At 41.9% G+C, this 16550-nt stretch overlaps 2 protein-coding genes across 2 annotated transcripts; one reads left to right on the top strand and one right to left on the bottom strand.

Annotated features, from left to right (window-relative positions):
• Positions 1 to 5: 5 nt before the first annotated feature.
• On the top strand, positions 6 to 3842 carry LOC130725245 (uncharacterized). Its single transcript, XM_057576516.1, has 4 exons — positions 6 to 96; positions 1003 to 2082; positions 2390 to 2992; positions 3082 to 3842. Exons 1-4 carry the CDS (start codon positions 6 to 8, stop codon positions 3840 to 3842), a joined length of 2535 nt encoding a protein of 844 aa, XP_057432499.1.
• Positions 3843 to 12687: 8845 nt separating this feature from the next.
• On the bottom strand, positions 12688 to 15097 carry LOC130731605 (signal peptidase complex subunit 2-like). The gene is made up of 5 exons (XM_057583886.1): positions 14856 to 15097; positions 13875 to 14026; positions 13422 to 13503; positions 13113 to 13249; positions 12688 to 12969 (listed from the first exon to the last, which is right to left on the bottom strand). Exons 1-5 carry the CDS (start codon positions 14934 to 14936, stop codon positions 12876 to 12878), a joined length of 546 nt encoding a protein of 181 aa, XP_057439869.1. The 5' UTR covers positions 14937 to 15097; the 3' UTR covers positions 12688 to 12875.
• Between the last annotated feature and the right edge of the window lie 1453 nt (positions 15098 to 16550).

The raw sequence follows: 16550 nt of genomic DNA, 5'->3' as shown, positions 1-16550 counted from the left end.
TGAAGATGGGCATGGGTATGGATGGTGCGGATGATGGTGGAATGAGGAAGGAGGAGGGACGATGGCAAATGGTAAGGGTGGGTGGCGGTGCACTGAGTGAGTATTTTTTTAATTAAGGGTATTTTGGTATTTTTGACACTTTAAGGGTAACATAATTAGATGTGGGGTGACACCAATAACAATGCCAAAAAAAGGGTGTATGATCATTTCTGTTAATTGCTTGGTTTGTATAGGGATTATGATCATCTCAAATGAATTGACTATGTGAATTCAAATTGTAAGATTACCTCTATCTCTATCTTCACAAAGAGTAATCATTAATCAGTGAAGGCTTATGTGATATCCTCCACGTGTTTAAGTGAGTTAACATGACTTCAATATTTGTTTTAATGAATTACACATCACAAAGATTAAACCATCTAATTCCTAAATTAATCAAACCAACCCTAATCCCAAGTCTAAAATTAATTTAACCTATTTTTTTCCAACCCTATTGTATGAAGCGAAGGAAGCCCTTCTTCGCATGACCTCCTTCTTCTTTCCCACCATTTTAGCCCTCTTTCTCCGTCATTTTCCTCTCATTCTATCCCCTTCTTGCATTTGCCCCATTCTTTCCCCCACCTTCGCCATTTTCTTCTTTTTTTCACCACTCTCCGCGTTTCTTCAAATGAGGTGTGGATATATAAACATCATCTTTTAGAGGGTGAAGAGTATATTTTATATAAGAATGACGTGAAGTGTTATTTTAACAAATATTAAAAAGTTTATGTATTTTACTCTAAAATTTATTACGTGTACATTGTCAGTTTACTAACTTGGGGACTATTTTTTATGGACTAACTTAGGGCCTTTCAAAACTTAGTCATTTTTCAATTTAATACGAAGAATGCATACAATAAGTAGAGGACAAATGGGTGAACGTAAAGGGGGTCGTTTATATATTTTTTTTTGAATAAAAACAGTATTATTTTCTCTAATGCTTATTTTATTTGTGGATGATAGTTCAAATGCTAAGAGCTAGGTGTCATGTGGTTTATACTTCCAAAGATAGTAGTGGAACAGGATGTGATAGAGAACATGTGCTCACCATGGAAGGATGCCCTAGTCATCTCCTTGCTGGGAAACGGCTAGGATACAAGCTAATGAAAGCAAAGCTGGCAAGCCTCTGGAGATTAATTGGGGACTTTGATCTCATGGATGTAGACAATGGCTTCCACATGGTCAAATTTGACAGGAATGAGGATAAAGACAAGGTGATGGGAGGTGGTCCATGGATGATCTTCGACCATTATCTAGCAGTGGCGACTTGGAGCCCGGAGTTCATATCCCCAGCGGCGCGGGTCAAGAAAACTCTGGCATGGATTCGCATTCCGGGGCTGAACGTTGTGTTCTATGATGAAAGCTATCTCATGTCAGCAGCACGAGCCATTGGCAAACCAGTGGTGGGTAAGATCTGCTTGGAGGACTACTGGTACAAGGTGGAGTATGAAGGACTCCATGTGATTTGCACTAAGTGTGGGTGCTATGGACATAGGTTCAGGGAATGTACGAATCCAGTAACTCCAGAGCCAAGTACCATGACTAAACCGGCAACCGGAGGCGTGGCGGCACCTGAGGAGGAGGTGGCGGTGGCCAACGACAAGGTGGGAGCCATGGAATGCCAAGACATGGAGATTCCTCCATCCCAGACGGCAGTTACGGAAACGAGCGAGATGGGAGGGAAGAGCATTGATGAGGCCATTCAAGTGGAGAGACCAGCAATAATTGCAAATGATGAGGCAGGGGCAGAACCGCTAGGCCAATGGATGACCGTTGTCAAGAAGAAAAAAAATAAAAAGAAACCGGTGGTGGCCATGAAAAAACCAGCAGCTGAGGAGCAGAAAATGAGGAAAACGCATAACGGAAAGGAGAAGAATGATGGGGCAATTAAGGTCAAAGATTCCACAAGAAAGCAGCACAGAATCTTAGGCAGTAATCATGGGGCATTGAAACTCACTAAAAAGGTGCCAGCTCATAATGAAGAGAGAGGAGGGTCTGCTGTTGAAAACAAGGGAAAATGGGTTTTCCAATTTGGGAGCAGCAGTGGGCCCACGAATCATTTGTTGATGATTAATTAAAAACGCAGTACACGAGGCTATGATTGGGAGCGCGGGGACCACGACCAAGTCAATGCAGCTATTCAACGGCCTCTTCGAATTTTGGGGCGCAATGATGAGGTCCCAATGAGTATTAGTGCGGAATTAATTGCTCAGCCGAGTGGAAACGTTAAAAACGTTGAGGGACATTCAACACAACCAATTATTGCTAATGATTAGCCGGATCCACGTGACCGTTGCCAGGGTTTATTCCCTGATTCACATAAATCAGTTTTTAATGATTAGTTTTGCAGATTTTAAAATTGTCTCTTGGAATATTAGAGGTTCAGTGCATGACCATGGTAAGCTTGCACTTAAGGATATTATCCGTTGTAAGAAACCGGATGTGGTTATCCTGTTGGAAACTAAGTGCCAATTCAAAAGGGTGAGTAGATTTTGGAACACTCTTGACTACACACCCATTTTCATTGAGGAGGCCCGAGGCTTTAGTGGTGGGATTTGGGTACTCTCTCATAGAGGGTCAAATGTATCCTTCCGTCTTGTGAAGGCTCATCCGCAAGTGGTCACTTTTGAGGTGTGGAAGGCCAATCTTTCTTGGGTCTGCAGTGCAATGTATGCTTCTCCGATTCCGGCCCAGCGAGATACCTTATGGAACCGTCTTCTCCACTTAAGGAGTTCAATCATTCTACCTTGGCTCCTTGTGGGGGACTTCAACGAGATTCTCCTCCCTTCTGAAGTTCGAGGTGGTGACTTCCTCGCTAATAGAGCAGATCTTTTTGCCTCAATTCTGGACCAGTGTAACCTCATTGACTCGGGCTCAGTGGGGCGCCAATACACTTGGTTCAGGAAAGTAAACAACCGTCTGGTCTTGTCCAAGCGTTTGGATAGAGCTTTTGGTGTGTGGAGTTTCCTGATGCTTTTGTCGAGGTTCTAAACAGAGTCCATTTTGACCATGCCCCCCTCCTCCTTCATTGTGGCAATACAGTGACTTACACCCAAGACTGTCCCTTTCACTTCCTGGCCGCTTGGGCGGAGCACTCTCAGTTTGAGACCCTTGTGGAGAATTCGTGGAGAACTGGTGAGGAGAACATCAGCCTAAAATTGAACCGGATTAGGGAGGCCTCCCAAGTGTTCAACAAAGAGGTTTTTGGTAATATCTTCAGGAGGAAGAGACATATTGAAGGCCGCCTGAGAGGGGTCCAACGTGAACTTGATTCCATGGTCACCTCAAATCTGGTTATGTTTGAAGCGGAGTTGCAGTGGGAATATAGAAATATTCTCAAGCAAGAGGAACTCATGTGGTACCAGAAAGCGAGAGACAATAGGGTGAAATTTGGAGATAGGAACACTGCCTATTTCCATACTCAAACTGTCATTAGACGGAAAAGGAACCATATCCATCAGCTCAAAGTTGGGGATGGAGGGTGGTGCTCAGATGTCGAGGTCCTAAAGCAGGAGGTACAAGACTTCTTCACCAAGCTTTTTGCGGTTGACACATCATTCCAAGGTGCCCACCTTAGCCATGATCGCTTTCCCACCTTGACAGATGAGGCTAAGGCCTCCCTTGTCCAACCAGTCACGCAGGAAGAGGTTAAAGAAGCTTTTATGAGCATGAAATCCTACACAGCTCCAGGTCCAGATGGCTTTCAACCTTTCTTTTACAAAAAATATTGGAACCATGTTGGACAATCCTTGTGGAAGCTGGTGAGAGATGCTTTCCAGGAAGGCCAGGTCAATGAGGATTAGATGGAGATATTGGTGGTCCTTATCCCGAAGGTGGATAATCCTTCCACAGTCAAGGAGCTCCGCCCTATAAGTCTCTACAATGTCACTTACAAGTTGATTACAAAGGTCATGGTCAATAGAATTCGCCCCTTCCTGAATAAGTTGATTGGCCCGATGCAAAATAGCTTCCTCCCAGGGAGAGGAACGATGGACAATGCCTTCCTCGCCCAGAAGATAATCCATCACATGTATCTCTCCTCTGCTAAGAAGGGGAGCTTGGCATTTAAAATTGACCTTGAGAAGGCGTATGATAGTGTTTCTTGGGATTTTCTCAAGGAGACCTTGGAATATTATGGCTTTCCGGAAACGACAATTTGCCTTATCATGTGTTGTGTTACATCTTCTCACATCTCCATTCTTTGGAATGGCTCTAGGCTCCCTAAATTCAAACCCGGGCGGGGCCTGAGACAAGGGGATCCCCTATCTCCATATCTTTATGTTCTATGTATGGAGCAACTCTCTGTCACTATTCAGAATCGTGTGGATACAGGTGATTGGAAACTAGTGAGAATTTCAAGATGAGGACCTCCAATATCTCATTTATTCTTTGCAGATGATGTGCTTCTTTTCTGCAAAGCAACAACAACTCAAGTTAATCTCCTGGCGGGAACCATGAAACCTTCTGTGATAGCTCGGGGCTTAAAATTAATATGAACAAGTCCAAAGCCATAACCTCAAAGGGAGTTAGTACAGAAGTAAGGAGTGAGATCTCTAGAATTGCCCCAATCCCTTTTGTCCGGGACTTGGGCAAATACTTGGGATTTCCCCTGAAAGGGGGATGCATGAGGATTGAGGAGTAGAAATTTTAATTTCCTTATTGAGAACATTCAACGCAAGCTGGGTACATGGAGGAGGAACATGCTTAATTGCAGGGAGGATTTATCTTGCAAAATCCGTCATTTCAGCCATCCCAGCCTATACAATGCAAGTTTTTTATCTCCCTCGAACTGTGACTAATCGCATCAATCAAATGATTCGCTCTTTTATATGGGCGAGCAAGGGTGGTACTCAGGGATGGCACCTTGTTAGTTGGGATAAAATTAAGCGAGCTAAAGAACATGGTGGGCTGGCGGTGCGGATGTGGGCTTGGCTAATGTAAGACCCAAGTTTTTAAGTTTAGAATAAGTGAATAAAATTCCTATTCACGAATAGGTTTGATGTATCGTGAAGGGAAACCTGAACAAGAGTTTATCGAATGGAATAAATTTATGAAGGAGAAAGTTCAGGAAAAGTCTAAGGACTGTATCAAAGTCGATAAAAGTTATAGCACGATTAGTATTCGCTTAAACCTAGGGCAAGAGCGCTAGTAAATAGCTAATTTACACTTAAAGACACGATGGAAACTAATTCCAAAAATCTTCAGAGAAATGTTAGAACTTCTCTTAATCCGTCTATAACAAGCGTTTCGATGCGAAACCCTAGAATGTACGAACGTCCGATTCCAATCCTCGGAGGTTTGCCGAAACTAAAACTCTGATAGTTCAAGAAACCTAAGATGAACGGTTGATGAAGACTTTTTCTATTCGGAGCTTCAAATGAAGATTCCACACGCGTACACCCATTTCTCTTGGTGTTTCCAATATTTCTTCAGAAAGAAGATTTCTCATCCGACATCCACTGCAAAAAGTAGTTTATCGGGTAAAATAGATTTACACCGACTTTGGATTGTTTACCTTAATTCCAATAAACCTCTATTAAGTTTTCGAATTCTGTCGCCAAAACCTATCTTAGAATTCACGGAGAATGAAGCCGGAAAAATCGGAATCGCGAAATTTTCATTTTCCCGCATTTTCCCATCCCCTATAAATAAAAGAAAAAGATCAAAACCTTCACCATTTTCACCATAGAGGCCGCGAGTTTGAGAGGAGAGGGAGGAGAAAAGATTTTCGCCGTTTCTTGCTTGATCGTTGTTCTGACAATTGCTACTTGAAGGTATCGAGGTATAGTTGCTCATCCTTACTTCTGATCGTCAATTCCGTAGTTTTTCACTATGTCTTTCTGTACTCTAAGTTTTGAGGTTTTTGCAAAACTGTCCAAATAACTTCATCTTTCTATCTAAACATCTTCCCTACGTGCCCAAGAGCATGTTTAGCGGATTACATTTCGCCGATTCTCGCCGAACTGCCGCCGAGTTTCAATTCTGCTTCAAATACCCATTTTTAGACAAAGTTTCGTCCTTTGGGCTGAAAACTATCGACTGAGCTTAGTGTCATTAGGATTAGTCGTCATAAACATCGTTGGTGACGTCCCCATCAAGTTTGTTTTTCGAATTTCCAATTTTGAAATTCTGAGCTAAAAATATTGACCAAAATACCCCTGCGACAGTTTTTGATCCGATAATTTTTCCGAGTTTAGATTCGCCTTAGTTACGACTAATGATAGCATAGGAACCAAGTTTGATCGAAGAAAAATCGACACACACAATTGTGATGTGTGGCCGTGAGCTATCCAAGGGGAGGAAGAAAATTTCTTTTTCAAAAACTTGTCCTTTCGCGTTAGATTATCGTACTTCGGAGTATATGCTACTTCGTGTAACCTTAGTGAGTATTGATTGCTGAGTTTCTGACTGATTATGATGGAATTCTGTGGTTTTTGCTCTAAGGTTCATTTGAGGAATTTCCCGAAGAACAAGGCGTGGAGTGTGAAGGAACGTTCGAGGATAACCCTGGAAGAACTACAGGTGAGGGCTACTCACTGAACTATTAGTTAATGCTTTAGGTGTCGACGCATTCGACTTGATTTACTGTTTATGCACTTGTTTGTGTTTGACTGGGAAAATGTTTTCTGAGGCTTCGGCTGACAATGATGATTATTCATCTCTGAACTGTTTTTGAGATTGATTCACATGCTATGTGCTAAGTGGTTAATCTAGGATGTGTGATATTTGCTCTATATGCTAAGTGCTAAATGGTTCATCTAGGATGTGTTGATATATGTGCCATGATTGTGGGATTGTGCTAATTTGACTATGCAATTACATATATATCTGTTGTGATCCAGAGTGAGGATAACGGGCAAGCCATGCCAAAATTTACTACGAGAGTTTGGGAAAGTTTGACGGGACGAACGGAGGTTCGGGCCTTGTTATTGTTTTAGTGGATCGAGACATTCTCTGGGAGTTATTAGGGATATGGGATCTTTGAAAACTCATAAGATTTGCGATAAAACTAAATGGAAACTAATTTACAAGGAAAATTCATAAGACATTAAACAACCTCTAAATCTTTAAATAATGATAACAATCTCGAATGAAAGCTTAGGATTCAAATCTTAGTTTTTGGAAAATGAGAAGTGTCGTCGAGTCCAAGTGTTGAGGGAACTAATAAGTTCTGAGTATGTTGATACTCTTTTGCTCGAGGAGCAGTTGTGTTGTTGGGCTATCCGAAAGATAAGCCGGGAAATGGGTAGTTTCCGAGTATGTTGATACTCTTTGCTCGCTGAGCAGTTTTGACCATCGGATGGAGATGAGTCGGATGATTCGAGGAATCATCATGAGATAATGTGTTTTGTAATGAATGGTCTTTTGTCGCAGAATCGACTTTTGCCTTAGGGTATGCTTTTAGAGACAATAAGTTAGCTAGAACACGTGGCGACGTGTCGAGTGAGGTCGGATACGTTGTTTGGCTAATCACTTTGCATTCATGCACACATTAAGAGGTTTAAACACGGGACGAACTCCGGACCTCGGTGGATTCCAAAATGGTCATAAGACCCGGATTTCCGCGTAAGAACACTGCTAGGTGATTCTTAGTAGCAGACCGAAATGGCAGACCTTCGGGTTTACTGCTGATCTGACTACCATTGTTGTTGGTGTAAGAGGCACGCGAGCCGAAATGGTCTCACCGTGGCTGGTGCTAGGGCTGATCCGTTGATGTCCATCCCTTCCGGAATGCATCTTGTTAACCGGCATTGCACTTCATGCAACATGCATACTGACTTAGTTGCTGAGTGTGATTGTTACTTGTTAATCTTATTTGATGCATATTATGTGTTATTATTGTCGTTATATTCATTGTGAAATATACAACCCTAGGATGCTATCTCTAACTTATAAGCCTAAGTGGCTACCCCTTACCTTTACCTATTGGAGTTATTATTTACATAATTCTTTGGAGTTGACCCTCGCGTCTTCTGTGTGTGCTTTGGCGGACTACGCCCCTTGTCAGATGTCTTTGGCGGACTGATTCACGATGGTCCACCCTTCGGGGGGGACTAGGTACGAGATGTTAGATCAGGATGACCCCGGTTCGTGGGTGGTCGACCCCGCTGGCCACCGAGCGACGTACTCGGGGAGGATTATGGAGGACCATGTTGAGCGATGGGGACACTTGACGGAAGGAGTGCTGAGGAGATGCACTGTCAGTTTCAACTTGCCACCCGGCGTGCACTGCGGACCCGGAGTACGAGCACCACCACCACCGTCATCTTCGGATGATGAGGACCCCTCAGAGGAGGAGCCTGTGGGAGGGACTTCTGCGGAGTCCAGCTCACCTACTGTTGCTGTCATCGATGACTTTGGCTCGGGCCCTAAGCCCGTGAGGCCAGCACAGGAGCGCATCGCGGTAGCGAGAGGAGGGAGGATGGTGTATATAGACTTGGTCGTTCTGGATTCAGATTCGGACGACGATCACGCTAGCACGTAGTTTTGAGTGCTGGTGTGAGCTTCTCGAGATAGGATTAGTGTAGGAGTAAAGTCTTAGCTCTGACCGTCATGTTTCATTTGGGGACAGGGTAGTTTCCTACCGATAGCTTTTTGTGTGGTTTCTTTACGGAAATCACAGAGAGTTGGTTGGACTAGGGGGTCTTGTTTTAGGCCGTTTGGGCTGACTTATTCTCATTTTTGAGGGATTGTGTTGCGGACACTTGACCTATCCTTTTGGATTGTACATATTGCCTACGGGCGTTGTTTTTGTTACTTTCCGTCACTGGAGGTTACTCGTGACGAGGTTCGTTACTTACAGCGGGGGCTGTATTTATATTTTGTATATTAGTTCTGTTATCTTTTGTTGTTGAGTTTATTTCATTAAGTCTTTAGTTTTATCAGTTAAGTAAATCAAAAAAAAAAATTCACGTTTTTTCCGCTTAAGTTTCTTTTTTGTTACTAAAGTGACGCCACCGAAATCAGGGTGTTACAGCAAACACGACATTGCTGGGCAAAGCCGTGTGGAGCCTCATCCATAAACCTCAAAAGTTATGGGTACAAGACATGAAACACAAATACTTGGATTCTAACTCTGTTTTGCAAGTTCAATCTAAGAGGAATGATTCACCAATATGGAAAGGAATTCTCAAAGCCCGTGATCACCTCAGGTCGGGGTTCAAATTCAGTTTAGGAGATGGGTCTACGTCACTGTGGTATGACAATTAGAGCAGCGAAGGTAGAGTGGCGGATTTGATACCGTATGTTGACATTCATGATGTGAACGTGAAGCTGCGTGACATTATTCAGTCTCATGTCTGGAACTTAGAGCTCCTGTACATAGTGTTACCTCAGAACATTGCCTCCCAGTTGCAGCTCTTGAAACCCCAATTAGTTGTCAATCGTCAGGACCTTTGGGTGTGGGAAAGCAGCGATAGTGGGTGCTACACCGTCAAAGATGGGTATTCTTGGCTCGCAGACCGGTTGCAGCAACATGAAAACCTTGAGGATTGGCGTTGGCTTTGGCGTTTAAAGATTCCGGAGAGAATCCGAATATTCATCTGGCTGGTGGTGCACAATTCCATTCAAACAAACCTACACCGCTTCAGATGTAACATGGCAGCGTCTCCTAGCTGCACTCGTTGTTCTGCTCCTGAGGAAGATGCAATCCACTGCTTGAGGGATTACCCTCATTCAAAGGAGTTATGGATGCGTGCGGGTGCGCTTTCATGGCCAGGGTTCATGCAGAATGGGTGTGATGCGTGGGTACGGAGCCAGGTTCAGGGGAGGAATGGCAGCCGTTTTCTGGCATGTTTATGGGGGATATGGAAGTGGCGTAATAACATGATTTTCGAGGAGGATCCTTGGACCGTTGATGTGGCGTGGCGTCGGTTATGCAATGAACATGATGAGATCCAGAAGGTCTTGAGTGGGGAGGCCGAATCAGAGGGCAGAAATTGGATGGCTAGAAGGTGGCAGCCACCGCCAGCAGGAGCGTTTAATCTATGTGTCGATGGCAGCTATAATCCCGTTGTCAAGGTCATGGGTTCCGGCGGCCTGATTCGCAACCACCAGGGACATTGGGTAGGCGGATTTCACAGTCATCTTGCAGGAGGAAATGTGCTCCTTGCGGAAGCTAGGGCTCTGTTGACAGGATTGCAGATCGCTTGGGAGCAAGGAATCAAGGATCTAATTTGCAACATTGATTGCGGTAATCTGTTGCGGGCGCTGCAGGACGAGGATAATCGTAGTTTCTTCCCTATCCTCACCGAGATTCATGACCTGAAGAGCACGGAATGGAAGGTGACTATCAATGTGATTAGCAGGGACTGCAATCAACCAGCAGATTGGTTGGCCAAGAAGGGTGCTTCCGCTACGTCCATGAATCTGTGTCTCCTGGAGGCTCCGCCTTCAGACTTAGAGATCCTCATTTTGAGGGATCGGTTGGCTATTCCTTAGTCTTTTATTTTGTTGTTAATTTTCCGATGTAGCAAAAAAAAAGGTGCCATGTGGGTTGAGTGAGGAAGGTTCAGGGATCAATACTTTGAGAGTGCAATTTATCTTTCTGATGTATAAAAAAAAGAGGTGAAGTCCAATTTGCTCCATCCAGGGATGGCAATTTTGCCCAAACCCATGGGTATCCGCCCAAACCCGATTCGATTTGATGGACAAAACCCGATATGATTGGATTTGGGTTTGGGTTTTGCCCGTTACTGTAGCAATTTATGGGTTTGGTAGTAGTTAAATATGTGCCCATACCCGCCCGAACCCGAACCCAAATATACCCGAAACATAAAATTGCAAAAAAAACCCTCGTATATATTTATAAACTTTGTTCTTAGTGTTTGACAATTAATTGTACCTTTGTATGTTTGAGAAAGTAAACTCTAAACTATTGTTGTCTAACTTTGGTGATGGATGAAGATGATAAATAGTATTTGTTTTTTTTTCTTTCTAAGAATTTACTTTTTTTTTATGAAAGCAGATTTTGAATTGGATTTTGGGACGGGTTACTATTTCACATAAGTAATGGATTTGAGTTTGAGTCCCGTGCCCGTTGCCATCCCTAGCTCCATCTCATATTGTTCACATCCTGTGTTGCCCTAATGCTGTTTGTTTTTTTATTTTCCCATGTAACCAAACAAATATCTACCCAACTAGGTTCTTCTCGCTCTTATACTTATACATTGGGTTCTTCACTTCTTTGGCTGGCATCCAGGATTGATTGACTATATGTGGCTTTAAATAAGATTTGATTCGATTAAAGTACTATTTAATTAAAGGACCACTAAGGTCTAAGGTATGGGGCACTCATTTTGACAAACATGTATTTCTTCCTAGGTCCCTTGACAGCTACTTGCATGACATTGATTGGTATCAATCCTACGGTTTAATTGTTTTTTTTGTAAAACATAAACTTATTTGCACTATCTCTATCTATTGTGATTGTACGTTTAGGTCCTTAATATTCAAAATGAACAATTTTGATACAAATTTTTTTGAAGTGTGAAAATTGAGGCACATCCAAAATGTAATAGACATGTGGACCGTGAATGTCAACTTGAGTGTTTCATATCATATTTTAATTTAATGATAAAATTGAATTATTTAATACCCAAAAATCCCTAATTATAATCCCTATCACCTTCGTGAGAGAAAAGGGAAATTGGAACAAACGGAGCTTGAGGGTGGTTTTGGTCAGAGGTTGATTACCCGTGACCACTGTTAATCACTTCAACCTTCACTTCTAGTCGACACGAGCCATTGCACTGCCTGAAGAAGAATTAGTTACAATGAAAGCCTGCAATATCCAAGCTCCACTTTGGTTACTTCAAAGCCATTGATAAAAACCTGCGTGGAAACAGAGGCTGCCACCTCCTCAAAATAGAAACCAAAACCCCTCACTCCACGACCTCCTTCCCAAGTCGACACAACAACTCTACGTCTCACTACCTCAACAACACCACACACCCAACCACTTAGAACGCCTCTCTATTCCCCTAAAACCTTCGCGAACCACCATGACCATGGAGTAAAAGTTTTTGCGGAACCTAATCATATACTACCCAATTCAACTTGATTTAAAAATCCAACTTAACACATACATGACACACTGAAGATTTACTAAGACAACTCTGATAAAATTTGGATGTATCACTAATGGAATGACTTGATAGGAAGTAGGAACACATCATAAAATTTGAGGACCCAAGTCACTCCATTTATACATGAGACCGAAATTGTATAATCACGATATATGAGGGGCCCAAAGTACAATAAAGCCATAAAAAATGTAAAAATCCTTAAAAAAATCTTATGAAAAAAAAAAGAAAATACTATGACAAGTAATAATTTCATATGCTTGTAGTTCTATTTGTACCAATTAATATGTATTAAAATGTGAGTTGTCCAAAGTGTGACGGTAAGCATCACTATGATAATCTTTCCACATAATTTCATATGCTAAACCCTAACAGAAATCAAACTAAACATGGACTTCGGTTTCAAGCTTTTTCTTCAGTAATTTTCTTAAGAGGATGTCTGTCCTCTTTCTTTATACTATTCCTTCCTTCCTTAATAGAAGTTCTTTTTCTATGTAAAAAATGATGAACTAAAAGAACATAGAGAAAGAGAACCATTAAATGGTTTTAGGAAATCAAACGGAAATAAAGGTTCGACTTTTTTCTATAAAATAGACTGAAGAAAAATGGAAATAAATTGTGTTCTAAAGCTAGTGAAAGCTTGATTTACTCACTTCCATTTTAGATGTTGAGAATGTATAGAAATATAACTCATATCTAGATGTATATTTGCCCTCCAAAATGTTCCCTGCAGAACTAAGATAAGTCTCCATATCACTTGCTCTTCTTTGGTTTCGTATATTGAGCTATCAGTGCTTCAACATCCTTCCAAAAGAGGCCCTCAACTAAGATTCCGTCGTTGGTGAACCTGAAATCCACACAAAAATACACTGAAGCGTTTTGAACTACAAAAAGCACTGTAACAGATTCACATGTCCAGTGTAATTGTGTAGGCATGCATAAGTAATGGGGATTGGAATGGGGGGATTAGAGAGAGATGTGTATATATACCACTGAGTAACACTTTTAGTAAAATGTACTGGTTCATTTGTAGAAATTGATTTTGGCTCTGCACTTGCTATGGTAAGCGTGTACATGTCAGAAAATCTAGGCAATTTGGAGGAAACTACCAAACCGGTACCGGATCCCTGTAAGAAAGAAATAACATCCAAGTTCAAAGTTAATTATTAGTTACCGACTTAGACTTGTGAAGATCAGTCATAAGCATAGTAGTTGAAATAGAGCATCTATTATTCATATAGAAATACAACTCTAGCATTAAAGACAGGTGCCGCTTGAGCTAAGTTCACAGAAACTTACAGCAGGAGGATAAGTAAACAGTATAGCATCTTTCTCCTTAGTGTATATGATCAGCTGCAACAACCCATTGAAGATTACATACGTACGAGAGTCAAGGATCAAACAGCACTGAAGCAGAATGAATTAAAATTACAAAATATCAGCAATCCCGGTTCCTTTCTCACACAAAGCATCAAACCCATTTAGCAAGGAACTTTGGAAACTTTCAATTTGAATAATGCCCACATCCCACGCTACTTCAAAGAGTTAATTCAAGATGTTTCATTTTCCATCACCCCCATTAGACCCCCCCCCCCCAAATACGCACAAACAAAACGTTTGAAATATTCTTAGTTTTAGATGCTTCCTTATTCAATTTTACCCTCACAGCGCAATGTCATCAAGCATATGTATATTTTTTCAAACAGCCCAACAAAATATAACAACAATAATAAAGAGGCAGGAAAAGGATATAAAGCGATGCAGGCAAGGACAAAATCCTTATTCTCGGGGAACTTCTTCTTGTAAAACTGAGAGAAGAGAGCAATGACGATGATGACAGCCCCAATCAACAGTCTCACGTTGCTCAATCTCACATCTTCCACATACCCATTACTCTTCACTATCTACAAACACAAAATTGTCCAATTAGTAAACCAAAAACTACACCTTTTCTCTGAACACTAAGCACACATAACATAATCATGCACATACAAAAGCAGGATTACACCTTTTCAACTATGTAAAAATGCATAGGTAAATCCAGACAAAATACATTTCAAGCCACTTAGACTGAGAAAGTAGTGAGAAACTTTAGTTAGTTTGCATAAGAACTTGGGTTCAAACTTCGTTGTTGCAATTGTATACGAAAAAATAAAAAGAACACAACGTCCGCCGTCACAAGTGCAGAAGCAGGACTCTACATCAACCCAGTGTTATCAAATAGCGGCTATAGCGTAGTGGATTTTTGGCTAATCGCGACGCCGCTATCGCCCACTCTATTCCCGCTATTCGCCTCTAAATAGCGGCCGAAATAGCGGATTCTTGGCTCACCGCGATGGTCCGTGATTTGACAACACTGCATCCACCACCCACCTGTAACCCTAAGTCCTCCTTACTACACACACACTGAAATCTGAATTAGATCACCTCACATTCAGCTACATTATCATGACTATCCAGAAACAAGCCCTACTAGCACAATGTAACCTAGCCAATCATGTCAACACATAATCAACAGAAAATTCTCGTCCTGTTTCACCAATTAACATCAAGGAACTTGACTACTATGCTTTATCAAAGTGAAAAATACACAACAGATAGGCACATTGACTTAAAATTTGACTTCAAAAAAGAGGCAAAATCATACATTGAACTAGTACATCAATTGCAAAAAAAGATCGTCCAACATCGAAAATGGGAAAAAGAGAGGGGTTAGGGTTTTAGCCGACCGACCTCAGAGACAGACTCGTCGAGAATGTGCTTGATGGAGTTGTGATCTAAGAGGTTGGTTTTCTTCGGAGACTTGGACGCCATTTTTCACTCTCTGAGACTCAGACTACTTGTCTTGACCAGTGACGGAAGAAGAGAAGAGGGAATGCGTTTCAATCGAAACCTTCGGACTGTGCATGCAATGCAATATATACTAGCATTTGCTTGCTGGTGCACCGGCTCACTGAATAAAACCTCCGCTTGGTGCGTAATGCGCACTGGTCTTCTTACATATTTTGTTGCATCAATTTTTTGTTTTTTGTTTTTCAATTGAATTGGATGAGGCTGAAAATGAGTTAAATCAAAATCAATTCATTTCCTCACACCCATTAGAAAAAATAATATTGTCTTTTGAGAGTCAGTCTTGCAATACTGATTGGTCATAGCAAAAGTATATTATAATTTTTTTTTTTTATGCATCGGAAAATTACAAAGCAAAACTAAAGAGCTAAACAATCCCTGAGCAAGAGGGTCTCCAACTCAAAGGAAGGAACATCAATGACCCAAAAGCTATGATTGAAACTACGAGCCACAATCCGGGCCAAATAATCAGCTACAGCGTTACAATCCCTGGGAATACGACTCAGAGAAACATCCCAGCTCCTCTCCAAAAGATTCTGGATTTGGTCAGCAACGACAAACACTCCATTCCTATCCTGGCGGTGCCCCCTGAGGAAGGTAAGTGTACACCCTCCTTAAATCCCAACCTCCATTCGCCACCACGTCCCTCAAGGCAAGCTTTGTATCAGCTATGTTTACGTATGGGACCTGTAAAGCAAGCGCACCTGTGCCACTCCAATCCGTGTACCACAGAGAAGAATGACCATTCCCAAGCTTGAATGAGAAACCCTCCTTCAGGTGATCCCTAGCCCGCAAAATACCCTTCCAAACCGGTGAATCATTCTGGTTTCTAGTCAACTGCAGGATCGAGTTCCCTCGCACATATTTCTTTGTGAACATTTGAACCCACAATTTTTCTGGACAATGCAACACGTTCCACACCGATTTTCCCAATAGAGCTGTGTTGGCTAGCTCCATATCTCTCACCCCGAGACCCCCATCATTTTTTCTACGGGTCAAGACATTCCAGTTCACCAAATGCCACCCTCGGTCACCTCTTCCTTTCCCCCAAATGAACCTACGCATATCCTGATTCAACTTCTCGATCAAACCCCTAGGGAGCCAAAATACTTGCATAATGTAAGTTGGAATGGAAGCCATAACTGATTTCACCAAGCAAGTTCTACCAGCCATATTCAACATATTAACCTTCCAGGAAGCTAACTTCTTGTTAATATTATCCAATAAAAAATTGAGACTACTTCCACGAGAGCTCCCACCCTGAAGGGGAAAGCCCAAGTACTTTCCCAAGTTTCTGACACAAGGAATAGGAGCTATACGTGTGATTTCTTCACGAACCTCATGTCTAACACCCTTAGAGGAGATCGCCTTAGATTTACTGAGATTCACTTTCAGCCCTGAACTATCACAAAACTTTTGCAAGGCAGTAGCCACAAGATTTACCTGGGTAACAGACGCTTCACAAAATAGTAACACGTCGTCTGCAAAGAATAGATGAGAGATCGGGGGACCATCTTTGGAAACTCTAATCGGTTCCTAGGCTCCATTATCTACTTGATGCTGGATATAAACAGACAA

This window comes from Lotus japonicus, chromosome 1 (genome assembly GCF_012489685.1).
Source record: "Lotus japonicus ecotype B-129 chromosome 1, LjGifu_v1.2".
Classification (NCBI taxonomy): domain Eukaryota; kingdom Viridiplantae; phylum Streptophyta; class Magnoliopsida; order Fabales; family Fabaceae; genus Lotus; species Lotus japonicus.
This window is presented reverse-complemented; position numbering and strand designations above follow the sequence as displayed.

Excerpts from the sequence above, each read along its gene's own strand:
- LOC130725245 (XM_057576516.1), top strand. The coding sequence starts at position 6 with ATGGGCATGGGTATGGATGGTGCGGATGATGGTGGAATGAGGAAGGAG. Across the intron at positions 97-1,002 it reads GGTGGGTGGCGGTGCACTGA|TTCAAATGCTAAGAGCTAGG; the intron begins GTGAGTATTTTT and ends TGTGGATGATAG. Across the intron at positions 2,993-3,081 it reads GCGTTTGGATAGAGCTTTTG|TGACTTACACCCAAGACTGT; the intron begins GTGTGTGGAGTT and ends GTGGCAATACAG.
- LOC130731605 (XM_057583886.1), bottom strand. The coding sequence starts at position 14,936 with ATGGCGTCCAAGTCTCCGAAGAAAACCAACCTCTTAGATCACAACTCC. Across the intron at positions 13,250-13,421 it reads TGTTTACTTATCCTCCTGCT|GGATCCGGTACCGGTTTGGT; the intron begins GTAAGTTTCTGT and ends TCTTTCTTACAG. Across the intron at positions 12,970-13,112 it reads ACTAAAAGTGTTACTCAGTG|GTTCACCAACGACGGAATCT; the intron begins GTATATATACAC and ends TGTGGATTTCAG.